At 37.0% G+C, this 25,418-nt stretch overlaps 4 protein-coding genes across 5 annotated transcripts in view; all 4 read left to right on the top strand.

Moving 5' to 3' along the window:
• The first annotated feature begins 1,885 nt into the window (after positions 1-1,885).
• On the top strand, positions 1,886-4,782 carry LOC132843942 (ras-related protein rab7-like). 2 transcript variants are annotated; one of them, XM_060867080.1, is made up of 6 exons: positions 1,886-1,986; positions 2,269-2,326; positions 2,535-2,661; positions 3,704-3,922; positions 4,293-4,421; positions 4,513-4,782. In XM_060867080.1, the coding sequence occupies exons 2-6, from the start codon at positions 2,274-2,276 to the stop codon at positions 4,606-4,608; spliced, it is 624 nt and encodes a 207-aa protein (XP_060723063.1). In that variant the 5' UTR covers positions 1,886-1,986; positions 2,269-2,273; the 3' UTR covers positions 4,609-4,782. The 2 variants fall into 2 exon arrangements, with proteins under 2 accessions (XP_060723063.1, XP_060723066.1); XM_060867083.1 differs by having other exon boundaries at positions 1,969-2,020.
• A 2,757-nt stretch (positions 4,783-7,539) lies between these two features.
• On the top strand, positions 7,540-8,950 carry LOC132844093 (histone H1.10). The gene is made up of 3 exons (XM_060867258.1): positions 7,540-7,575; positions 7,774-7,914; positions 8,027-8,950. The coding sequence occupies exons 1-3, from the start codon at positions 7,540-7,542 to the stop codon at positions 8,756-8,758; spliced, it is 909 nt and encodes a 302-aa protein (XP_060723241.1). The 3' UTR covers positions 8,759-8,950.
• A 1,013-nt stretch (positions 8,951-9,963) lies between these two features.
• Positions 9,964-14,993, top strand: arpc4 (actin related protein 2/3 complex, subunit 4). The gene is made up of 6 exons (XM_060867910.1): positions 9,964-10,105; positions 11,432-11,550; positions 11,819-11,930; positions 12,397-12,492; positions 12,934-13,104; positions 14,210-14,993. Exons 1-6 carry the CDS (start codon positions 10,103-10,105, stop codon positions 14,213-14,215), a joined length of 507 nt encoding a protein of 168 aa, XP_060723893.1. The 5' UTR covers positions 9,964-10,102; the 3' UTR covers positions 14,216-14,993.
• Positions 14,994-18,175: 3,182 nt separating this feature from the next.
• Positions 18,176-25,418, top strand: part of myhb (myosin, heavy chain b) — an 11,776-nt gene continuing 4,533 nt past the window's right edge. The window contains exons 1-27 of the mRNA XM_060867909.1: positions 18,176-18,194; positions 18,323-18,382; positions 18,712-18,927; positions 19,013-19,156; positions 19,368-19,524; positions 19,612-19,639; positions 20,039-20,150; positions 20,260-20,352; positions 20,460-20,523; positions 20,628-20,726; positions 20,948-21,051; positions 21,186-21,324; positions 21,528-21,646; positions 21,731-21,880; positions 21,963-22,133; positions 22,230-22,536; positions 22,738-22,808; positions 22,930-23,017; positions 23,138-23,255; positions 23,405-23,528; positions 23,609-23,745; positions 23,843-24,098; positions 24,187-24,429; positions 24,506-24,682; positions 24,796-24,941; positions 25,020-25,110; positions 25,199-25,418. The exon at positions 25,199-25,418 is cut by the window's right edge and continues 170 nt beyond it. Of these exons, the coding sequence (XP_060723892.1) occupies positions 18,724-18,927; positions 19,013-19,156; positions 19,368-19,524; positions 19,612-19,639; positions 20,039-20,150; positions 20,260-20,352; positions 20,460-20,523; positions 20,628-20,726; positions 20,948-21,051; positions 21,186-21,324; positions 21,528-21,646; positions 21,731-21,880; positions 21,963-22,133; positions 22,230-22,536; positions 22,738-22,808; positions 22,930-23,017; positions 23,138-23,255; positions 23,405-23,528; positions 23,609-23,745; positions 23,843-24,098; positions 24,187-24,429; positions 24,506-24,682; positions 24,796-24,941; positions 25,020-25,110; positions 25,199-25,418 (3,562 nt within the window). The 5' untranslated portion in view covers positions 18,176-18,194; positions 18,323-18,382; positions 18,712-18,723. The remainder of the gene's footprint in view (positions 18,195-18,322; positions 18,383-18,711; positions 18,928-19,012; positions 19,157-19,367; positions 19,525-19,611; positions 19,640-20,038; positions 20,151-20,259; positions 20,353-20,459; positions 20,524-20,627; positions 20,727-20,947; positions 21,052-21,185; positions 21,325-21,527; positions 21,647-21,730; positions 21,881-21,962; positions 22,134-22,229; positions 22,537-22,737; positions 22,809-22,929; positions 23,018-23,137; positions 23,256-23,404; positions 23,529-23,608; positions 23,746-23,842; positions 24,099-24,186; positions 24,430-24,505; positions 24,683-24,795; positions 24,942-25,019; positions 25,111-25,198) is intronic.

Raw genomic sequence — 25,418 nt, 5'->3', positions numbered from 1 at the left:
GTCAAGCTCCTGAAGTTTGCAGACGACACCTTACTTTTTTAAATGAATTCATTTTGGCTGAAGTGTAGCCTACAGCCAAACCTGTTTACAGCAGCGACGCATTGTAGCATTGGTGGATGCCAACCTGTAAACACGAAGACGCCTCACTGTGGGCGTGTTTCCGTTTATTCAAGTATGTGCGGCAGTAATGGCGAGTCAAGGCGAGAGCAAGACGAGTTTCTCAAAGTGGAAATATGCTCATTATTTCACTTTAGTTGAGCATAAAGACAAAAAGCTTTTAGTCAAATGTAAGTTGTGTCTTTCTGGTTCCTATCTACTGCGATAAACAGCAACTCCAATCTGTCGAAGCACCTCCAGAAACTACATGCCTCGACGAAGCTAGAGTCTAACCCGGTGTCGGTGGACACACTCGAACTGAGTCAAGCCCCTCCAGCCAAACAACAGCGAATAGATTTTAACCGGACTGTTAGCCAGGGACAAATAAACAAAGCTATTGCATGGTATGTTGTTGAAAACATTCAGCCTGTCTCTACTGTGGAGTCACCGGCTTTCAGGCAGCTCATTAGCATGATAACACGTTCAGGCGGCACACAGCAAATGGGACGAAACACTTTTTCCAACTACTTGGATAAAGTATATTCAAAAATGGAAAAAGAGCTGAAGACAACATTTGAGGGGCTAGACTACATCGCGACCACTGCTGACATTTGCTCTGTACACTTTTTGGTGTAAGTAATCAACAAAGTAATTGAGTTACTTTTTGAATGAAGTAACTAGTAACTAAATAGTTACTATTTCTTAGTAACTAGCACAACACTGGTCTTAACAACCTGGACACGCTCAAGACAGTGGAGATGATCGTGGACTTCAGGAGAAACCCCCATGCTCTTCCCCCACTCACCATCATGGACATCATTGTGACAAAAGTGGAGTCATTCAGATTCCTAGGAACCACAATCTCCCAGGACCTGAAGTGGGAAATTCACAGGACCTGAAGTGGGACTCCATTGTGAAAAATGCCCAGCAGAGGTTGTACTTCCTTCGCCACCTGCCACAGGATCTGCTGAATCAGTTCTACACTGCCACTGAATCCATCCTCTGCACTTCAATTACTGTTTGGTTCAGCTCAGCTACCAAATCTGACCGCAGAAGACTACAGAGGGTAGTCCAGACTGTTGAGCGAATCATTGGCACAACACTTCCCACTATACAAGATCTGTACTTCTCCAGAGTGAGTAAAAGGGCAAAGACAATCACTCTGGACCCCTTCACATCCAGCACAATCACTCTTTGAACTGTTGCCATCTGGTTGACACTACAGAGCCCTGAGCACCAGAACGACCAGACACAGGAACAGTTTCTTCTCTCAGGCAATCCATCTGATGAACACGACATATACAGAACACACAACACTATTCTAACATAATTTACTTAAAACACTCACTCACTCACTCATTTTCTACCGCTTATCTGAACTACCTCGGGTCACAGGGAGCCTGTGCCTATCTCAGGCATCATCGGGCATCAAGGCAGGATACACACTGGACGGAGTGCCAACCCATCGCAGGGCACACACACACACACACACACACTCTCATTCACTCACGCAATCACACACTAAGGACAATTTTCCAGAGATTACTTAAAACACATACTTACTTATTTATATTTCAATTGCACATTTTCCACTGTACATACAAACTGTCTATATTATATATGTTTTTGTGTCTTGTCAATGTCATTCTGTTACACTGTGGAGCTTCTGTCACTAAAACAAATTCCTCGTATGTGAAAACATGCCTGGCAATAAAGTTCTTTCTGATTCTGATTCTGAAATGCATGCGCGTGCACGGCAACAGCGTTGCCAAGGGAAATCAGTGAGGAACAGGAAGTGAGAGACGGGAGTTAAGATACAAATACAAATAAGTTGGCAGATCCTGTGAAAGTAAGCTGCTCTTGAAGTGGAGAGAAGACCAGAAGTAACAGGTTTGACACAGCAGATACTTCTGCAAGTTAAACTGTGTGTGTGGGTCTAATAATGTACTCCTGTGTGTATTGGTTGTTACTGAGAGTTATAGTTCATACAGTAGATCATGATGTGGTTTGTGTGTGTGCGTGTGTGTGTGAGAGATTGATGTGGATATCACTGTATTTATGATCAAACATAAGCGTTGCTTTCTCTGCAATACGGTTTAATCTCTAAGGTCCTCTGAAAAGAGTGATTTTGTAGTATTATTAAATCAGACTTGTCCTTGATCTGTCCTCTAGGGAGAATGGCATCAAGGAAGAAAGTTCTTCTAAAAGTCATTATTCTTGGGGATTCAGGGTAAGTGTGTGTGTGTGTGTGAGAGAGAGAGAGACATACAGAGAGATCATTTATTACAACAACAACAAATATTTTCCTGATTTTTGACAAAATAACATACAATTAAATGTTCTTAACTTTGGTTTTGGTGTAAGAGTAGAGACTCACATATTACAGTGAACATGTTGGAAATACCAGGTTCCTCTTTCAGTTCTCTTTCTTTCTGCAGTGTTGGAAAGACGTCTTTAATGAACCAGTATGTTAACAAGAAATTCAGTAATCAGTACAAAGCTACAATAGGAGCTGACTTCCTTACAAAGGAGGTGATGGTTGAGGACAGACTTGTTACTTTGCAGGTATTCTGTTAGAAATACTCTATCATCTAAATAACATAAAATTTATAAGTAAAACATTTCCATGACAGAATATTGTTGTGTAATAGCAGAAGACTTTAGACATATGGCATATACTCAGATTGCTTCAGTCTCATGATGATCATATGAGCTGCTTGTTTGTGACATATTTTAGTTATTCATAACCAGTTTCAGGGTGTGGTAGTATAAGTGATAGATGATGGGAATGCAACTAGTATAATTTTGATTATAATCTAAGATAAGTGGCAAAAAGCAATTTTATGATTGTAAAATAATTGTTACTTACTTGAATTCTAGACATGTAATGTTGCAAGAAATCAGATACTTCGAAACGGCTACTTTAAAAGAAATAAGCCATTTGACTGGAACTTCAATCCATAAACTACTGACTCCGAACTGATTCAAACATAACCCCTTAAACCCCTTTAATTCCAATATAAGCCAATATTTTGCTATCAAAATTTGTTGCAATAAATAGAAAGCAATATTCCTGTAAATGTACACTGTATGGCCAAATGTATGTGAACACCTGACCATCACACCCATACGTGAGCCTTCTCCAATATGCTGCCACAATGTTGGAAGCACACAATTGTATTAAATGTCTTAGTGTGTTGTTCACATTTCCCTTCTCTAGAACTAAGGTGCTGAGTCCAACTCTTTTCCATGATGACAACACCCCTGTGCACAAAACAATGTCCATAAACACATGGTCTGACATGATTGGTGTTTTAGAACTCAAGTGACCTGCACAGAGCCTTGAATGGGTAAATCCCCCACAGCCATGCTCCAAAATTAAGTGTGACGTCTTTTCAGATGAGTGAAGGTTGTTATAACAGAAAGCAGGATTAAATCTGGAATGAGGAGTTCTTATCTTTGGCCATATAGTGTATCTAATTATCTCAATAAAATTGTTATTACTCTTTTGAAGGAAAAATGTGAACTTTTTTGTATTTTTCCTCAATAAACTGTAATTATGTATTAGAAATTCTGCTAGGACCAATACAGTTTTTGTTTCTGTCAGATTTGGGACACAGCTGGACAGGAAAGGTTTCAGTCTCTTGGGGTCGCGTTTTATCGGGGTGCTGACTGCTGTGTGCTGGTATTCGATGTTACTGCTCATACCACATTTAAGACACTGGATTCCTGGAGAGATGAGTTTTTGATTCAGGCCGGTCCTCGTGACCCAGACAACTTCCCTTTCCTGGTCCTAGGCAACAAGATTGACCTGGAAAACAGGCAGGCAAGTAACACATAGGCCCTTGGGAGGTTAATATCACATTTTGTTAATATCACAATTGCTCCCTTGTCTAAACAGGGACCAAAGACCAAGGTTTTTTAAAAATAATTCACTCTACCTCAGCTTAAGTTTCTCTTAACATTTATCTTTTAAGTCAAAAAGAAAAATATGAACGTCTTCTATACCAAACAACATACAACATTGTATAATACCATGTCGTGTTGAAAGAATTGTTTTAAATAAAAAGATTATAAAACATGGAAGAGAATGTTGCTCTGCCTGACTGCAATAATATTGCTACTAAGAGTACATATTGTTGGTTTATTGAGTCAAATTATTTTTGTAGTATTTCTGTTTTATGCATGTCTTTCAGGTGACAACAAAGCGGGCACAGGCATGGTGTCAGAGTAAAAACAATATTCCATACTTTGAAACCAGTGCAAAAGAGGCCATCAATGTTGAACAGGCATTTCAAACCATTGCACGTAATGCTCTAAAACAGGTTAGTAGGGTGGCATTTTATTATATTCCACTGACCTGTTTGTCCATGTACATTTACCTGTGTATATCATTATCTCTCTCCCTCTCTCTAGGAAACAGACCTTGATACTGATATTGAAATTCCAGATCAGATTAAGTTGAACAGAAATGACATCTCCAGCTCGTCTGAACAAAGCTGTAGCTGCTAACGCTTGTGTATATTGACACTAACAGATTTGCACAATCTACCTTTGCCCTTTTAAAAATTTATTTTTACTTCAATAAACACACACACACACAATATGTATGTACAGTATAAAATGTGCCAAAATTATTGATTTTTTTAAATTTACAAAATATTTTAAATAAATACAATCAAATAATCATTCTCAAGAAACATTTCATTTGTTCTCAGTCCCCAGGAACACTGACGTTAACTTAAATCATGTTAAATCATAACTGTCTGCCTTGGAACATAGAGATATGGTTGAACACATAAAATTCTTTGTCATCTATTATCATGGGAAAAAACAATTAACATTTAACATAAGAGACAGATGGTTGGTGACAATATTTCTGCCTCACAGCTCCATGGTCCAAAGTTCAATACTAAGATTGGCTTACTTTCTGTGTGCAGTTTTGCATGTTCTACATTCAAGAGTCAAAGCTTTACTTGTCCATTTGTAGCTTGTAAAAAAGGTACAGTGAAACAAGAAGTGACAAGTACTATGCGTAACAAAATGATTAAACTATGCAGACAATATACTGTACACTTGGTATAAGGTAAAAGGAGAGGAGGACAACACATAAACATCTGAAAAGGTATGTATGTATAGATCTAGCTATGTTATTATGTACATACATTAAAGGGTCCAGTACACAGGCAAATATGCCATATGTGACATGTTTGAGCTATGTCTTGTTGATGTACTGGATGTGTATGTTATAACAGAGCAATCTGTTTTAACATCACCAACGCTAAACCGCCCTGTAGTTACAAGCCAACATTCTGTTTTGCTTATTCTTCTTAGACAAAAATATATCAAGAGTAACTCCTCCTAGCGCTTTTGAGACAAATGCACCAAAATCAGATATGTTGTAGAAGCTGGTCTGAAGTTTGTTGCTATTACTTTTCTAAGCTATCCGAGTACCAGTACTCACGGTACTGGGTCTCAAATTTTCCTTTTTGCCACAGACACCCATTATAAATTTTAGAGGGTTATAACTCTGCAAGCTTTCAAGCTATCTACACCAAATTCGGCCAACTTCTCTAGGGTGATACTCTGGACAAAGGTTTAAATTGGTGCACCGACTGGCATTTTCCCACAGCCCCCAAAATATGCAAAATCAAAAAACTTTCCACAACATTGACATGTGACATATCAAAACACTCAGATCACAGGTATTCGGATGACTTCACATGCAGCCCACCTCCAAAATTATTGGCACCCTAGCATACCAGCCTTTGGGAACACAAGCCTACATTGTCACGACGAACTTTAAATCTAGTTAATTTGTTTAATTTGTTCATTTTAACTTCCTTTACCTTTTTTCCTATTGCGGGATGGGAGGTAAACGTGCTCATAAACAGAGGTGGGTAGAGTAGCCAAAAATTGTACTCAAGTAAAAGTACTCTTACTTCAGAATAATATGACTCAAGTAAAAGTAAAAAGTAGACATCCAAATAATTACTTGAATAAGAGTAAAAAAGTACTTGGTGAAAAAACTACTCAAGTACCGAGTAACTGTTGAGTAACGTCTGATTTATTTTTTAACACGACAACAATCAGACAGACAAAAATACAAAATAATCTTTAGGCAATTTATGGCTCATCCAGTCAATAAAATAAATTAAAATTAATTACAAAATAGCTTAAATTAAAATAATTCAGGTAAATTCAAGTACTTAATAAATAAGATAATAATAGAAAAATAAATATACACAAGTAACACAAATTTCCAAACCTTTATACTTTTTTACCAGGCAGAACTAGAACAAGGCAGCCCATAAATTCTCATAAACTGTGTGTGTGTGTCTCCAGTGACAGAACAACAGAAGGAAACACACACACACACATTTCATTTCTTTTGTGTTGTGATTGTTGCACATTTGATGCCTTGATGAAAGGGCAATAATAATGAAATACATCTCTACTCCTTTAATTAATTTCAGGAAGCCTATAGTACTTTCCTTAGTTTCAGGTAAGCTAAAGCTTCTGGTTGCAAAGCTGTTTTTGTTTCTCAAAATATCTTCCTTCATGTTCATCAGAACAAAGAAATTTATACAGGTTTGTACCAACATGAGAGTGAGTAAATGATGACAGAATTTTCATTTTAAGTGAACTATCCCTTTAAATATGTGTGTTCGGCGCTGCAAGAAACGACACGTCTGATGTCATCTGTTTGTCGGCTCTTGCGGCGCTGAGTAAAGTTGAGCACATAAAAAAAACTCGAAACAGCTGAACTCGACAAAACTGCTGTGTTGCTAACTAACGCGTCCCGCCGCTGAGATTGAGTATAGTAACGTGAAGAGACTGCACAACTACGTTTGATTGGTGAAACACATTCACGTGGTAGAGCCTTAGCGGAAGTTTCTCTGTCAAAATAAAACATTAAAATTGATGTGTAGAATACCAAAGAGGTAAAAAGAAAAGTAACGAGCTCATTGTAGCCTAATGTAGCGGAGTAAGAGTACAGTTTCTTCTTCACAAATCTACACAAGTAAAAGTAAAAAGTATAGTGATTTAAAACTACTCCTAGAAGTATAATTTTTTCAAAAACTTACTCAAGTAAATGTAACGGAGTAAATGTAACTCGTTACTACCCACCTCTGCTTATAAATGTGGAACAGGCAATATAGCAGACATGTCACACTTTGTTTTGGACCTAACTGTATATATATATATATATATATATATATATATATATATATATATATATATATATATATATATATTTTTTATTCTTATTCACTTGTGCGTTGCATCTTCAGTAGCATCTTTATCCTAGTTATAATGTATTCAGAGCCTTTCTCTGGAATATTCAGCCATAGAGCAACCGGTCACTCGAACCTAACTTGCAACTTCAAATAATTAATGTGAAAATAAAAAAAATATATATTTGCAAACGTGTCTAGGCAAATGGAGGCGAGTAAAGCAGACCCCAATAAGCATCATGTAGAACCGCCCATGCTTTTCAAACACAACAGGAAGCTAAGCACGGCCACGTGATGGCGTGTTATGTGCTTGTTTAGGGAAATTAAACCACATATATTATGGACATCGTTAGTGATCTAGTTCGAACTAACCACTTTTCCAGTAATTTACACATTTAACCTTTGTCGTATGTTCCCAACATTGTGCGTCTGTGTACAGGTTCCTAATAATTCGTGCTCTAAGTCGCCTCCCCTACTTGCTATTGCATACTATGCGCAGGCTGAGATCTTCTGTTTATCCGCATTGTTCCGAGTGTCGCAGCCCATCTGTCTTTACCGCACAGTGCTGAACACGGCCTTGGTTGCACTTTCAAAACAGAACGATTAGGATGCGAATCGCACGAGAATGTAAGAGATAACAGATTTCAAACTAACAGCAAAAAACACAACTCCAGGCATGCGCCTGATTTCAGTGTTGTTGTTCTCAATCACGTCCGCGCGTGGTTGATAAACAGCGATCAGTCGTGGCTGACAACAAAGTCTTAGAGCGGATAAACTCTAGCATCTCAATACGCTTCAGATCTAAAAGTATAACCATGTCTACTCAGGCTGAGGAAACTGCACCAGAAGCAGCACCAGAAGCACCAGCAAAACGCGTGGCCAAAAAGAAACCCACGAGAAAAGCAAAGCCTGCAACTGCAGAGAAATCTAAGACAAATAAGAGGAAGGGTAAAGGGCCTGGAAAGTACAGCCAGCTGGTGATCGATGCCATCAAAACTTTGGGAGAGAGAAACGGTTCGTCTCTTTTTAAAATATATAATGAGGCGAAAAAAGCGAGCTGGTTTGACCAGCAGCACGGACGCGTGTATCTGCGCTACTCCATACGCGCGCTGCTGCGCAACGACACGCTGGTGCAGGTGAAGGGTCTGGGCGCCAATGGCTCCTTCAAGCTCAACAAGAAGAAATTCACCTCCGACACCAAGGAGAGCTCTGTGAAGCAGAGAAAGACCGCGAAACCGGCCAAGAAAACAGCCAAAAATGCAGAGAATAAGAAGAAAAGCGTCCGCGGCGTGAAGAAGGCGACTCCAGTCACCAAGAAAAGCTCCAAGCCCAAGAAAGCGGATAAAAGCCCAGCGGTAGCAGCCAAGAAGGCGAACAAACCCAAGAAACCCAAGCAGACAAAAAAGACAGTTAAGAAGGCTTGAAAAGTTTGCATGCTTTAAGCTGTTAAAAGCACTTCACTTATTATAAGCATTATGCTGTATGTAAATAAGCCTTATGATCACAGTGATGACTAAAACATAGCAAGTCCTTTTGGTGATACCGATGGTTTCACTGATACATAACCACGTGTAAATAATTGCACAAAAAAAGGAAATAAATTAGCACTTTTTACACATCTGTTGTTTTTTTTAATTATTTTATTTTTCTTTGTTTTTTTTTTCTTTATTTTTTGTACTGGTTAAGATCAATCACTTATGGTTTCTTTTGAAATAAAATGATAAAAGAAAACAAAATGCAAGGTTGTGTTTTTCTTTTTATTCTAGTTATTAAAGGCTCATTTTGTGCATAAACATAATATAACATTATATAACTTTTACATCAGAAATGTTTTTATTCTAATAGCGATATGTACACATACACAAGTAAATATCAGAAATAGGCAAGGGGGTATTAGAAAAAAAATAATCGATTACTTGGAAGTATAATAATAATAATAATAATAATAATAATAATAATAATAATAATAATAATAAGCTGTATGGAGGAACATATTTGTATTTATGATGCATATGATCAGTTTTGGGCAGAAAGGTACTGGGGTGTGAGGAGAGATGAAGTTCTGTGCAAATAAAACCGAAAGAGAAACAAAAAAAATTACAATACGAACCTGAACAGATAGACTGAAGAAATATATGCAGAAATAACACATTTACATAATTGTGTGTAAGCATACACTGTCATTCATTTAATCTATTGTAAATAATTAATTTGTATTTAAAAACAAGTATGGTAATAAGTAGTATGGCTTGACTTTTTATTTATTTATTTGATTATTTATTTATGTATGTGTATTTATTTATTTATTTATTTATTTATTTATTTATTTATGTTACTGCTGTGGTATCGCCCAAAGTAATGGCTCGGTGTTTGTAGCACTTCCGCTTTCAGAAAAGAGCCGGATATAAAGAAATGGTAAGAAAATCCCATTGCAACAAATTATTTACTTACAGATAAAAACGGAACAGAGTAAAAACATTTACATTTCTTGCTTCCGTCAATGTGCTCATTATTTTTATATTGGTAGAATTAAGTTTAAGTGATTATCCCATGGTAATACGTATTTTGGTTTGATTTTTGTTTGTTTGTTTGTTTGTTTGTTTGTTTGTTTGTTTGTTTGTTTGTTTAGATAGATTACTGCTGTTGTATTCCTGGACACCCCCATGTTAAACATTGTTAGTGGTATCGCCCAAAGTATGACAAGGAACACGGAAGTGGCTCGGTGTTTGTAGCATTTCCGCTTTCAGAGAAGAGCCGGATATAAAGAAATGGTAAGAAAATCCCATCGAAACAAATTATTTACATTTAGATAAAACGGAACAGAGTAAAAACATTTATATTTCTTGCTTTCGTCAATGTGCACATTATTTTTATATTGGAAGAGCTGTTAGCCGTTAGCCACCTAGCTAAATCATCCCCACCCAAGTCAGCTCTTTAATGGAGAAAACTAGAGCAGGAACACACAGGAGATGACCAGCAGATGTGTAGGATTTTCTGATTTTTCTATTTACGAAAGCAAACATTTATTATTACAATTATTAACTGCATTGTGAGTTGCAATAAAGAACTGACATTGATGACATGTTATATCTGGGACTCTAGTATAGACTTCTTTAATGTTATCCTCGAGTGTTGCTCTAGACTTCAGTCTGGACTCCTATGAGGGCCAAATTTGGTCATACACATATAAGCAGTTTCCTGACAGATGGTCTGGACTTCCTCCTTCTTGTTGAATTTGAATGTAATTGACAGTGATTTATCAGGTGCCTACATTTACAGTTGCCCAGTTTTTACTCATCTGTTCGTCAGTGTTGCAGTGAAGCTGGTGACTATCTCTGAAACACAGCGTGTGAGGAAGAAATACCCTGTGATGTGATACCAGTCCCTACAGACACACACATACATTTACAGCATTTAGCAGACGCCCTTATTCAGAGCGACTTACATTTTATCTCATTTTTTATACAACTGAGCAATTGAGGGTTAAAGGCCTTGCTCAGTGGCCCAGCAGTGGCAGCTTGGTGGACGTAGGAATCAAACTCACAACCTTCCTATTGGTAGCCCAACACACACACACACTTACATACTCAGTCACTAATTTGAACAATTAGCATAGCCAGTCCACCTGCTGGCATGTTTTTAGGAGCTGGAAGCCTAAATAAATCCCAGGCAGACATGTGGAGAACATGTCAATCTCCACTCCAGTAAGGCAAGCTCAGGATTAAACCTGGTACTCAGAACCAGTGAGGTGACACCGTTACACACCACATTACAGCACCGCTACTTTAATGGCCCTCCATGGTACACACTTTCAGTAAATCCGCCACCTGTTTATAAAGATGGATTTTCTCCACAAGGTGGTGCCCTGTGTGCATGTATCAGTGATCCTTTGCCTCAATACCACAAATGAGTAAATGCTACTGATTACACTGACACCGTTCTTTGAATTCTAGCATCCAGTAGCACTTTAAATACATTACTGTATTTTATACAGTTTAGTCAAAACCTTAATTTTGGGTATGGCTTTAGTGTTTCAGATGTAAGTTTTGCATTTGCATGACTGAATAATTTTTTGTGGGTTTCATTGTTCACTGCAGACAGCGACTTTGCGTCCATACCTGAATGCAGTACGAGCAACACTGCAGGCAGCTCTCTGCCTGGAAAACTTCTCCTCACAGGTGGTCGAGCGCCACAACAAACCTGAGGTTGAAGTACGGTAAGTATGAGTTTAACCCAGAGCTTTGTGAAAGCCTAGTTAAGCACTTCAGTGCTTTTTTGATATATTATGTACATTAATAACTTTGTTTAAAACACATCTGTATTTTCTATCTCATATATAATCTTATAAAAATTATCACAATGCTCATTTCCTGGATATATTTTCCCTGTAATTTTACATAATTTATAGTACAGTCTCTGCCCAGTGTCTAGTGGTAGTATTTTGCTCACCCCCCACTAACTGGCTGTGTGTCTGTGTGTAACAGGAGCAGTAAGGAATTGTTGCTGCAGCCAGTTGTGATTAGCAGAAATGATAAAGAGAAGGTCCTTATAGAAGGTTCAATCAACTCTGTTCGTGTCAGCATTGCAGTAAAGCAGGTATTGACCTATAATTAATCAGTTTTACATTCCCAGAGACATGCATCTGTAGACAGGATTTGTGATATTATGGCAGACACTATTGTAGATTTTTTTTAAACAATCACCACTTCAAGCAAGGCCTTAATGATCTGAATCTTAGTCAAACATTTTGTCAAATATTATAAGTGGCCAAAAACCACCTAATTTTACTGGCACACAGGTTTGCCTTATTTACTCCCCAGTATCTGTTTTAAACAAAATCCTTTAATCATTTTGCATGAATTAAAAATAATTAAGTGAGTATATGTATATCTTGGTCCATAAGCTTATTGTGATGGTATTTTAAGTTTATTTACCTGCTTAAGAATAATGCCTGGATAATAGTGTAAATAGTGTAAAAAAGATGTCATTTTCATGTCCTATGGTAAGTGTTTGGGGCTGAAACTTTGTGAATGTTGACTGTGGTCTGATTGGTCTTTTCTAGGCTGATGAGATTGAGAAGATTCTGTGCCACAAGTTCATGCGCTTTATGATGATGAGAGCTGAGAACTTTTTCATTCTGCGGAGAAAACCAGTGGAGGTGAGGGATGTGTAAAGTAAAATATGTATAGGAGAGGAAAAACGCTTACTTGTTGGTAGTTCTCAGGCCCTACAACTGAAATGATCCTTTTTTACTTAAACTCTGAGTTTTTGGATACAGTGATTTGTTTATGTTAAGTTTCTCCAGTTCATCAAACATGTAGGTTCACTTTTGTAGGCACCCTTGAGTAAATACAAAGTATGTGTACCTAATAAACTGTCATCTCAGCTTATAAAACAGAAGACCAGTTTTTGTGTCTGTTCAGTAATCATGATTTATGGCTGTTAGGTCATAAAAAATTATATTATATGCTTAAATGTATAATGTAGGTTATGCTTAATATATATAGGAGACATTTATTTTTTCAAAGATAAAAAAAATGGAGAATTGATAACGTAACATTACATGCACTATATCTCCTTCTCTTTTTTCTTGCTCTAGGGCTATGATATTAGTTTCCTCATCACTAACTTTCACACAGAGCAGATGTATAAGCACAAGCTGGTGGATTTTGTCATCCATTTCATGGAGGAAATTGATAAGGAAATCAGCGAGATGAAGCTCTCAGTCAATGCAAGGGCACGAATAGTTGCTGAAGAATTTCTCAAGAATGTAAGTGTTGTTTGGTTCCCTTCTATATAATGTGTGTGTGTGTGTGTGTGTGTGGTTATGTGTATATATATTACACACCCCTAATCACACCATTTGTCATAATTAGTTGTCGGGCTTGTGTGCAACTTTTATTTATTTTTATTCATTTCTATTTAGTAGTGGTAAAATATACCTACATAAGCTATAGTACAGATAAATCTACACCCATAGAGCAATTTATGAGAACCCGTGCACCTTCCTTTTCATGCCGTTATCTAATGTGGCAGCAGTGCAATGCACATAATCATGTGGCCACTTTGGCAATGTTCACACCAACCATCAGAATTGGTAAAAAATGTAATCTTACTGATATTGATTGTGGCATGATTTTAGTGCCAGCCAGGCAAGTTTTTTATATAGTATGGGATTTTCTCACACAGCAGTTCTGCAGACGAATTATACTCTGTATAATTGTGGCGAACAGAAAAGCATCTCGTAATGAACAACACATGAAACGTTGAGATTCATTAGCTACAACAGACCACACTGGGTTCCACTTCTGTCAACCAAAAACAGAAAGCTGGGACTGCAGTACATATAGTCACCAATACTGGGCAGATGAAGACTGGAAAAATGTAGCCTGGTCTGATGAATCTCAGTTTTTCTGAGGAACACAGATGACAGGGTCAATATTTAGTAGCAGCAGCATGAATCCATGGACCAACTTACTTTTTCGCGACAAGAAGAATTGAGGCTGTTTTAAGACCAAAGGGGGGGCCAGTTTATCAGTCTATACTAATCATCTCATTATTAGTATAGTGTTCCTAATAAAGTGCTCATGAAGTGTATTTTTGTTAGCAGTGGAGTTTCTAGATTTACTGTCTGTGTTGTATGTTTGTTTAAAGCTTCAATTTAATACAAAGCCAAAATTCAGCCCTTCTTTAAGAACGAAGACATCTGGAGTGTTTTCAGTTCATTACATACCTACAGTAATTTTAATAAGCATAATTTTCACACATTGTATGCTGTATTAGGCTTTACTCTGTATAGTTGGCTCTCTTGCAGCTGAATTTCCTAAGATTAATGCTTGACATAACCTTCCTCCCCCCATACTTTTTTCTTCCAGTTTTAAGAATGTACCTGCTCAACCTCAGCACACTGCAACACTTCACCATGGTCAGCATATGTGGGGTGGAGGTTTTGGGACCTTGAAACTCAAGCAAGCAACAGAGAGTCAAAGAGGAAACACAATGTGTAGAACAACATAAAGCAACAAGGACCAAGTGGATTCAGGGTGTGTGTCCTCGTCACTTAACCGAATTCAGAGTATTGCAGTGATCTCAACCAAAAGCACTCATGGAATTCAAAGACTCTCTGTACTGTCCGGTAGCTATTAAAATTGCATTATTAATCCTGTTGTGCCGACTTCATTTGCTTGTTCGTTAACTTGCTCCACAACCTTTTAATACTACTTCATGATCTTTTTTTTTGATAGTAATTTCCACTTATCTCTTCCCTCTGCAGTTTAACCTCATCATTATTCTATATAGTTAAATGCTCACAATGCTGCAGTATGCCTACACCTTATCTTCCTCCATGCTCATGATTCAACATCTGCATATATGCTGGACAAACCTTCAATATCAGGGTGGACATTCTTTAAAATGTCTTTCAATATTCTTGAGCATGAAAAAAAAAAAAACGAGCCAATGTTCCAACAATGTAAACTGTGTTGATGCTCTTGAATTATTTGTAAAATATATGTATATTGTGTGCATAGTGACATTTTCATGTCTGATTTTGATATATTGACCTTCATGCTATTGCACATGGATTACAGAAGACCTTATTAGTTGTAGAGAGAAGATGAATCAATTATGATGATAATAAACATCCCTTTATTGCTTGTAGCTGTTTTGGAATTTTGTGTTTCTAAATTTATTTTTCATTATTTTTATAATTTAGCCTTACAGAGGAAAATTCTATACTGTATCTTTCCTAAAGACTTACAGATGTCTAAGATTTACAGATGTACCCTTTAAAAATAATCAAATCCACTGTAGAGCTGATGTGCTGAAAACAAGACTTTCTCTGAATGAATCTGAAAAAGGTAATATGTATGGTTTAAAAAAGAAAAAAGGGAGAAATATTCTTGCTCTCTGTTCTCTCTCTCTCTCTCTGAAATCAAATCATAAGTGGGACATATTAGTGTTTATTAATATTCCATTCCATTGGACACAATGGTTATAGATAGATAGATAGCAATAGCTACTTAAGGTATAATCGGAAAAAGAGGATTTTACAGTTAAATGCATATTACCACAGACTCATGTATGCGTCACTAATACCTATCAACCCTCAATATCATCTAGTGAATACTAACAAGTTTGAATATTCTAATGAGTTGATCTATAAATATCCTACTAATTGAATACACCTGTTATGAAAACCTTCAAAAACGTTTTGGTATCCTCAGTGTGATCTGAGGAGAAGAATGGTCGTTCCATACCCATCTGTCTTTGACACATCTTAATATGTGGCCAGACCAAGTGTCAAAAGATATCAGCAGGTCGTTTGAAAGAATGCATGTTCCCTAAGGACATTAACTAACTAATTTCTTTTAATTATTTATAACTGCTTCATCCTGGTCAGGGTTGCAGCGGTCCAGCATGTGCACACATACATTTGTTCGCACAGTCATTCACACCTAGGGCAATTTAGTGCCTAATGCAACTACTGACATGTTTGGGTGGTATGAGAGGAACAGATTAAACCCTTGAGGATGTTGAGAGAACATGTGAAACTCTACAATTAATAGGTCTTTATATAGTTTAAGGCACAAGTCCATCTCTGCATATACACATTTGAGGCAATTCAATGTTACATACAAAGCACCCAAAAGATCGACAATAAAAATATGTTTGCTGTCAGATTCAGTTAGAATGATTTCTCTAATGCCAAATGCTAAATGTATTTATTTGGGGTGCCTTCATTTGAGGAGCACAAAATTATCAGTGCACATAAAAATATTATAGAAAGATTTTAATGACAAATTCTTTGTAATGAGCTATGTACTGGCACCCCATCCAAGATATATTTCCAGGATAGACTCCGGATCCTCCTGACCTTGATCAGGAGAAGGCTGTTACTAAATGTGTTGATATTGTGATACTGGGTGATATTATGTAATATAATTTGATATTTTTAAGAGTAAAATTTAAAATACAATATATTTGTATTTTGACTCCTCTTTCTTGTCCTACTGTGTTTATAGTCTAAAAAAGAATCAGAGATACGTTCTTATCGTATGCGATTGCTCTTTTTGTCATGATCATATTTAATGTATGTCAAATTGCAAGAATGCGCTTTTACTACTTTGCAAAACATCCTACATTTTTTCACTTGAACTCATATATAAATTCAACATCTACAGAATATTTGCTACACTATTCTGCTTGTGGCTGATCCAGAAAAGGTCATAGTGACAAAATTAGAGTGAGTGAATATAACTCTCTCCTTATATATCCAAATTCAGAGCATTGTTAATGAATCTAATGTCCCTCCCGATGCTGCCTATTAAATGTGATGATGATCCAGAGGATTTATCAGAGGTCATTACACATTTGAATGCTGTGATGTACACTTCACTTTGCAGCATCTTCTTTCTGAACTTCTGAGCCATGTGAAAATTGTCCACTGACACTTGCAGGCACTTAAGAGATAGCAGGCCCGTTTGTGAAACTTAATGCATGAAGAGTTCAAAGGTGTACAGTATTAACACAATAAGCCTTCCAAGTATGCTGACATTTAACTCATTGAGCTTCACAGAGGGCTATATTTGTATTTTGTCCAAATAAGAATATAATGCTATGAGTAAGCTATCGAATATCACATTTTTATTCAATCCACAAGCTCATTATATCTCAAGAGTAACTGCTTTAGAATTTCTTCTGCTTTCCCTTCATTGCCAACATTGGATCACATTTCCTGTGCAAGGACTGAGCTACTGGCTGACAAAAGCTTCCTTATAAATCATACAACATGGATAGCATGCTATAATACCTCAAGGAAACACACTACGGAATTACCTATTCTAAAGATGCATTGTTTTTGTGTACACAGGAAATATTTCAATTATACCAAACTGACAGCTTTCTTTGTTCCCCATCCTTTATTAAGTGTAGAGAATATCATTATAAAGTAACTCTTTTGTTTTTTTTGGGGGGGGAATTTTGGGATTTTTTTTGATTGGCCTAAGTTTAAATTTATAGTAAAAAAGAAAGGAAAATATAGCAAACCTGCATGTAAGATGGGATGAAAGGTGGAGCTGAAAGTTCAGAATAACTTAAGTCTTCCTGTCAACATCTTAGTCTTTGTCAGAGCCCCAGGAGAGACTTGAGGAACTCCAGCTGTCTTTAGTTTGGCACATTATAAACTCTTTGGCAGCTTCTGTCATTTCTTAGAGCTTTTGGTATGACAATATACCAATTTTATTTCTTCGTAATATGTCGGGCTTCCATGGCCCTTGCAACTTTATACAAGTGACATTTGGCTTCTTGTCCACAGTTATAGCAGGGAGCTTTATAATGCTAGAGGACATTTTAAAGTAGGATTAACATCTACCTGGAGCTACTCAGTTATCTGACCTTGGTTTGTTAATGATGATCCAAAAAAAAATTTTTTTTGATTGATTCAACTGAAGTGAATAAATAGTGATTAATCAGTGTAGTGAATAATAATAATAATAATAATAATAATAATAATAATAATAATAATAATAATAATAATACCCTTGCATTTCGGTTATTAGTCATTAGTAATATTATAAGTCAAACAATACAGACGTCTTGGTTTTATGTTAATTGTTTACATCTATTTTCATCTATTATGTGCTAAAACAACACCTCTGTGCTCATGAGATGGCATCAGAGGATAAAAATAATACACATGTGTGTCATAAGACGCTTCTTAAGGAAGGCAGCATTAGTGGGCAAACAAAGTAAAACTTCATGACCAAATCAAGTTGCTCAGATATGGTGACATCACATTTAAAGGTCTATATATATAAGAGTTGGAGAATCCTCATCGGACACACAAGGCAGCCAACTAAGGTGAGTGACTTACAGCTGTTTCTATTATAAAGGAACAAAACAAAACAAAACAAACACAGGTTCCTTCAAGAACAAGTCCTAAAATTCTGATTGAAGATATAATACATAAACATTATTGTCTTTAACAGATTCATACAGCAGCCCCACAAAAAGATCATCTCTGAATTTCCTGAGAGGCACCAGACAGGGTAAATACAAGCTACCATCATGTTTGTGCTTGAATATATTTTTTAAAAAATTACATCAATGTAAGATGATAGATTACATTGATGTAATTTAGATTTGTGTTAGATTTTGGTCAATATTTAGCATCATAATTTGCTGAAGATATTACACATCACACACATAGCACATGGAAGGACTACACATTAATGACATTGGTCATTTCCAATATCAGATTTATTATACAGTAAAACCATATTAATTTCTTCCCAGAGTAACACAATTATACAAAATATGTAACACTATTAGTCGAAAAGATCTACAAAAAGCAATAAAATGAAAATGTTCTTTCCAGTAAGGTGTCACTATGAGTTCGGACGCAGATATGGAGTGCTTTGGCCCGGCGGCCATATACCTCCGGAAGCCAGAGCGAGAAAGGATTGAGGCACAAAACTTACCATTTGATGCCAAAACAGCCTTCTATGTGTCTGTGCCGAATGAGATGTACCTTAAAGGAGTTCTCCAGAGCAGAGAGGGAGGCAAAGCCACCGTCAAATCTCTGTGTGGCAAAGTGAGTAGGGAAAAATAAACCAGAAGCTGGGTTTAACGTCTGACATTCATGCCACTGCCATGTAACTGCTCTTAATTCACTCCAGGTCTTGACAGTGAAGGAGGATGACATCTACCCCATGAATCCTCCAAAGTTTGACAAGATTGAGGACATGGCTATGATGACCCACCTCAATGAGCCTGCTGTGCTGTACAACCTTAAAGAGCGTTATGCAGCGTGGATGATTTATGTGAGTATACAAACACATAATATATTTTAGCTACATTTGCATCCATTATTTTTTTTCCCAGAACAGTATTGAGAACTTTATGATAATGGAGTATAGTTGTGCAACTAATTATCCTCATTGGCACATTAAACATTCAGTATAGTTTAGTGGCATATGAACTGCTTTTTATCCATTCTATATGTTTAGCATTTAATCTTTTCCCCTTGCACAGACCTACTCTGGGTTGTTCTGTGTCACTGTGAACCCCTATAAGTGGCTCCCAGTGTATGACAGTGCGGTTGTGACGGCCTACAGGGGCAAAAAGAGAATCGAGGCCCCTCCTCACATCTTCTCCATCTCTGATAATGCTTATCAATTTATGCTCACTGGTATGAAGGTTTTAACATTTTACCAAATATGATTATTCAGTTATGTGCATAGTAAATTTATCAACATGTAGAATTGTTACTTTCCAGACCGTGAGAACCAGTCAATCCTGATCACGTAAGTTCAACGATGCTGAGTTGATATAAAAAGTGGACATTAAGTTTGCTAAACCATTAATACATTAGACGATTCAGGAGCTACCCCAATCATCTGTGCAAAATTTTAAAATAGTATTACACTAAGATCATGCCTAAACAATATCTTCAGTGAGTACACTTTTCTCTACTAGAGCATGTTGGTAGTTTTGTTTCTGTGTTCATGGTTCATCAACTAAGAATAAAAGAATTATATTTTGATTATTATTGAAAATCAATGGAAGCAGATAAGAAAAACAGCAGACCATTTGCAAGTTTCAGATACTTAAGAGCTTTTGACCTAGAACATAGTTATGCTTTAGACTGCAGGAAGCACTTTTATAGCCTACAGCTGTAAGTTCTGAATTGGTTTGCGTTTCAGTGGAGAATCTGGTGCAGGAAAGACTGTAAACACCAAAAGGGTCATCCAGTACTTTGCGACAATCGCAGTGTCTGGACAGAAGAAGGTAGAACCTGCTGCTGGGAAAATGCAGGTTGGTGAAATTGTGCAGTGCTGTTTGCAGTGTAAGTAGTATAATTAATGATGAAATGTAAGTTCTAAGTTTTATTTCTCATAATATATATATATATGTGTGTGTTTAGGGGTCGCTGGAAGATCAAATCATTGCAGCCAACCCTTTGCTGGAAGCTTACGGTAATGCAAAGACTGTGAGGAATGACAACTCCTCTCGCTTTGTAAGTGCCTTTAACAAAAAAGTTTTTTTTTTTTTTATAAAGACAATGTTTTTAGCATTTAAAAAGTATTCTATCACATATTTATCACATATTTTCCAATGTTTTAGGGTAAATTTATCAGAATCCATTTTGGCTCCACTGGAAAGTTAGCTTCAGCTGATATTGAAACTTGTGAGTTATTTCAATATATTATAGAAATAAATATATAGTATGTATGCTATATATGTATTATCCCATCTCTCAGTAGCATTTCAAGCATATGATTATCTGTACAGATCTGCTGGAAAAGTCAAGAGTAACCTTCCAGCTGTCAGCTGAGAGGAGCTACCACATTTTCTACCAGCTCGCAACAGGGCACAAGCCTGAACTACTGGGTAATGAAGTTTTAAACAGACTACACTTTGTGTACCCAAGCAAAGCAGAAGAAATGTACCATGCTTTTTTTGTTGTTGTTCACACAAAGTGTTAAAATGTGTCTGTGTGTATATATATATATATATATATATATATATATATATATATATATATATATATATATATATATATATATATATATATAATATTTTAAGAAGCACAATTTCTTATATTTCTGCAGAGGCTCTCCTTATCACCACTAACCCTTATGACTATCCAATGATCAGTCATGGGGAGATCACAGTCAAAAGCATCAATGACGTGGAAGAGTTTATTGCCACAGATGTAAGCACATTTTATATACAGGTTTAATATTGGATGTTGAGTGTAATTTAGACAGAATTGTTCTCACAAAGCTGCATTTTGTGTCTGCCACAAGTATTATATGATTTGTAAATGAGCACTTTCTTGGTTTTTAGACTGCCATTGACATCTTAGGCTTCACTGCTGAGGAGAAGATGAGCATTTTCAAGCTGACAGGAGCTGTGATGCATCACGGGAACATGAAATTTAAGCAGAAGCAGAGAGAGGAGCAGGCCGAGCCTGATGGCACTGAGGGTATGCGTTACTTCAGTTCATTCACAGCAACAATTTTTTATCATTGGTTGTATTATACTATTGTAACTGGAGATGTATTGTATGATTGATTATTTTGTAATTTATTAGCTTAACTAAACAACTTTTAGCTTTTTTTATTGCAATATAGTTTTCTTAAATAAAAAGGTTTTTAGTAGCTTTATAAATGTATCTTTTCCCTGCAGTGGCTGATAAAATCGCTTACCTCATGGGCCTGAATTCAGCTGACATGCTGAAAGCTTTGTGCTTTCCCAGAGTTAAGGTTGGGAATGAGTTTGTGACCAAGGGGCAGACTGTGCCACAGGTAATAGAGAACTTCACAGAAAAAGAGAATATTTACAATTACAATTATTTACTTAAAAAATGTTTATTTTGCTCTTTCTAACAGGTCTACAATTCAGTCAATGCACTGAGTAAGGCAGTCTATGAGAAGATGTTCTTGTGGATGGTTGTCCGTATCAATGAGATGTTGGATACCAAACAGCCGAGGCAGTTCTTCATTGGGGTGCTGGATATTGCTGGGTTTGAAATTTTCGATGTAAGCAGATTAGGTGCTAATGTAAATATCGTTCCATCCAAACAAAAGAGTGGAAATTATCTCATGTGTGTCTATTTAACAGTTCAACAGCTTGGAACAGTTGTGCATCAACTTCACTAATGAGAAGCTGCAACAGTTTTTCAACCACCACATGTTTGTGCTGGAACAAGAGGAATACAAGAAAGAAGGAATTGAGTGGGAGTTTATTGACTTTGGTATGGATCTGGCAGCTTGCATTGAGCTTATTGAGAAGGTGAGTAATAATTATCTAGTTAACAGTTTTTGGAAAGTTTGGAACAGTTTTTGCTGTTTTCCTGGAAAAATAAGCAAACTTTACTCTTATACACAGCCAATGGGTATTTTCTCCATCCTTGAAGAAGAGTGCATGTTCCCCAAAGCCACAGACATGACATTCAAGAACAAGTTGTATGACCAGCACCTTGGTAAAAGTGCCCCTTTCCAGAAGCCAAAGCCTGCTAAAGGCAAAGCAGAAGCTCACTTCTCGCTGATGCACTATGCTGGCACAGTAGACTACAACATCTTAGGCTGGCTGGATAAAAATAAAGACCCCCTGAATGACTCTGTTGTTCAGCTGTACCAGAAGGCATCAGTTAAACTGTTGCCTATTCTGTTTGCTTCTCATGCATCTGCTGAAGGTGTGTTACAGTTTTTTTTTTTAGAAACTATACTAGACTTTATAGTAAAGATGTTGATATTTGCTTCAGTGTTAAAATTATTGTTAAATGCTTTTGGGAAATGGGGGCTCAGTGAAATGTGATATGTGGTCACTTCAACACAACTTCAATTTGATAATATTGATGAATATAAGCAACTTTACTGGTATGTTGAATCAACAGCTGAAGGAGGTGGCAAAAAAGCTGCGAAGAAGAAGGGTGGCTCCTTCCAGACTGTATCAGCTTTGTTTCGGGTACAATATTAGTTATGCATTTCTACTAATACAGTACATCAAAAGATACAGCATTAAGCCTTCAGCGGATCTCAGAAAGAGGATGGATTGTTGTTTATATGGTTGTTTTGAAATCCAACAGGAAAACTTGGGAAAGCTTATGACCAATTTAAGAAGCACTCATCCTCACTTTGTGCGTTGCCTCATTCCAAATGAGACCAAAACACCAGGTAAGTTTAAATTAACCCTTGCTTTTATATGCGTACCAGAAACCTCAAGGACATTTTGCAATCCCTGTTAAATCCTGCCTTGATCTTTAATACTGTTTAATGAATTCTTTGCACCTTCAGGCCTGATGGAGAATTTTCTAGTAATCCACCAGTTGCGCTGTAATGGTGTACTGGAGGGTATCAGAATCTGCAGAAAGGGTTTCCCCAGCAGAATCCTCTATGGTGACTTTAAGCAGAGGTATTTCCTGCACATAATACACATGAGCATTATAAATGTAATTTCTATATCGATATATAACAGAAATTATAATCACACATAGTTTATACACATGCCCACAGGTGCAAATTAACCTACTGTCAAAGTTAAGGATATTTTCTGTGTTTCAGATACAAAGTATTGAATGCTAGTGTCATCCCAGAGGGGCAGTTCATTGACAATAAGAAAGCTTCAGAGAAGCTTCTCAGTTCCATTGATGTAGATCATACCCAGTACAAGTTTGGACATACCAAGGTAAGAAATGCTAGCAAAGCTACGTTTCACATTAATTCACTAGAAAATTGTGGCTTAATAAATATAAATCTTAATTACAGGTGTTCTTCAAAGCTGGACTTTTGGGTCTTCTAGAGGAGATGCGAGATGAAAAGCTTACTATTCTGATAACCATGACTCAAGCACTGTCCCGAGGTTACCTTATGAGGAAAGAGTTTGCCAAGATGATGGAGAGAAGGTATTGTCTCTTGGGATGTTAAATGTATGTTTGTTTCAGGTTAAATTTATTGCTATTACACCAAAAAAATTACAAATTGACTCTAACTTTGTGACAGAGAATCTATCTTCACCATTCAATACAACATCCGCTCATTCATGAATGTCAAACACTGGCCATGGATGAAGCTGTATTTCAAGATCAAGCCACTTCTGAAGAGTGCAGAGACTGAGAAGGAAATGGCTGCCATGAAGGAGAATTTTGAGAAAATGAAAGAGGATCTGGCAAAGGCTCTAGCAAAGAAGAAAGAGCTAGAGGAAAAAATGGTTTCACTACTGCAGGAGAAAAATGACCTGCAGTTACAAGTAGCTTCAGTAAGTATTCATCACATCTTTTTCAGCTAATAATTAATTTCTAACTAAAAGGTGTACATTATGGAGAGCATTTCATTTCCAATTCTAGGAATTTGAAAATCTCTCGGATGCTGAGGAGAGATGTGAGGGACTCATCAAAAGCAAGATCCAGCTTGAAGCCAAACTCAAAGAGATAACTGAGAGACTGGAAGATGAGGAAGAAATCAATGCTGAACTGACCGGCAAGAAAAGAAAACTGGAGGATGAGTGTTCTGAGCTGAAGAAAGACATCGATGATTTGGAGCTAACCCTAGCTAAAGTGGAGAAGGAGAAGCATGCTACTGAGAACAAGGTCTATATTTTATGGACAAGGTAATTATCATTTGGTAATATGACTTATGACTTATGCTTATCAAATGTCTTATCAGGTCAAAAACCTTACTGAAGAAATGGCATCTCTAGATGAGACCATTGTAAAATTGACAAAGGAAAAGAAAGCTCTTCAAGAGGCACATCAGCAAACTCTTGATGATCTCCAGGCAGAGGAAGACAAAGTCAATACTCTGACCAAAGCCAAGGTTAAGCTGGAACAACAAGTAGATGATGTAAGTTTTTGAGAAAAATATTTTAGATTTACTACTATTTGGAAACAATCACACTGAATATTGATGTAGAAGTGCTTGACCTGTATCCAAGCTTGCTATTCTGTTTACAATAGCTTGAAGGCTCTCTTGAACAAGAGAAGAAGCTGCGTATGGATCTTGAACGAGCTAAGAGAAAGCTCGAGGGAGACCTCAAATTGGCCCAGGAAACCATAATGGACCTGGAAAATGACAAGCAACAGTCAGATGAAAAGCTTAAAAAGTGAGAGTTAAAAGATTACAACATTGTTCTCAGTTTTTTCAATTGCAATGTCTGAGATATTTATTTGGTGACCAACAGGAAGGACTTTGAGACAAGCCAGCTTCTTACTAGGATTGAGGACGAGCAGTCTCTTGGAGCACAGCTGCAGAAAAAGATTAAAGAACTCCAGGTCACTATATAAACTACTTTTTATTTTACCATTATTATTTTGTGCTTATTTGTGCAGTAGAACTCACACAATTATATATACATCATAGGCACGTATTGAGGAGCTTGAAGAGGAGATTGAAGCAGAGCGTGCTGCCCGTGCTAAGGTTGAAAAACAAAGATCTGATCTTTCCAGAGAACTGGAAGAGATCAGTGAGAGGCTTGAGGAAGCTGGAGGTGCCACTTCTGCCCAGATAGAGATGAACAAGAAACGTGAGGCTGAGTTCCAAAGGTTGCGCCGTGATCTTGAGGAATCCACCCTGCAGCATG

This window comes from Tachysurus vachellii, chromosome 4 (assembly GCF_030014155.1).
Source record: "Tachysurus vachellii isolate PV-2020 chromosome 4, HZAU_Pvac_v1, whole genome shotgun sequence".
NCBI classification, from domain to species: domain Eukaryota; kingdom Metazoa; phylum Chordata; class Actinopteri; order Siluriformes; family Bagridae; genus Tachysurus; species Tachysurus vachellii.
This window is presented reverse-complemented; position numbering and strand designations above follow the sequence as displayed.

Bases quoted from the DNA above. Each gene is read 5' to 3' on its own strand.
- LOC132843942 (XM_060867080.1), top strand. From the start codon at position 2,274: ATGGCATCAAGGAAGAAAGTTCTTCTAAAAGTCATTATTCTTGGGGAT. The intron at 2,662-3,703 runs GTATTCTGTTAG...TGTTTCTGTCAG, and splicing joins ACAGACTTGTTACTTTGCAG to ATTTGGGACACAGCTGGACA. The intron at 4,422-4,512 runs GTTAGTAGGGTG...CCCTCTCTCTAG, and splicing joins CACGTAATGCTCTAAAACAG to GAAACAGACCTTGATACTGA.
- LOC132844093 (XM_060867258.1), top strand. From the start codon at position 7,540: ATGGAGGCGAGTAAAGCAGACCCCAATAAGCATCAT. The intron at 7,576-7,773 runs GTAGAACCGCCC...GTCTGTGTACAG, and splicing joins CAGACCCCAATAAGCATCAT to GTTCCTAATAATTCGTGCTC. The intron at 7,915-8,026 runs GTTGCACTTTCA...GCCTGATTTCAG, and splicing joins CAGTGCTGAACACGGCCTTG to TGTTGTTGTTCTCAATCACG.
- arpc4 (XM_060867910.1), top strand. The intron at 11,551-11,818 runs GTAAGTATGAGT...TGTGTGTAACAG, and splicing joins AAACCTGAGGTTGAAGTACG to GAGCAGTAAGGAATTGTTGC. The intron at 12,493-12,933 runs GTGAGGGATGTG...TTCTTGCTCTAG, and splicing joins TGCGGAGAAAACCAGTGGAG to GGCTATGATATTAGTTTCCT.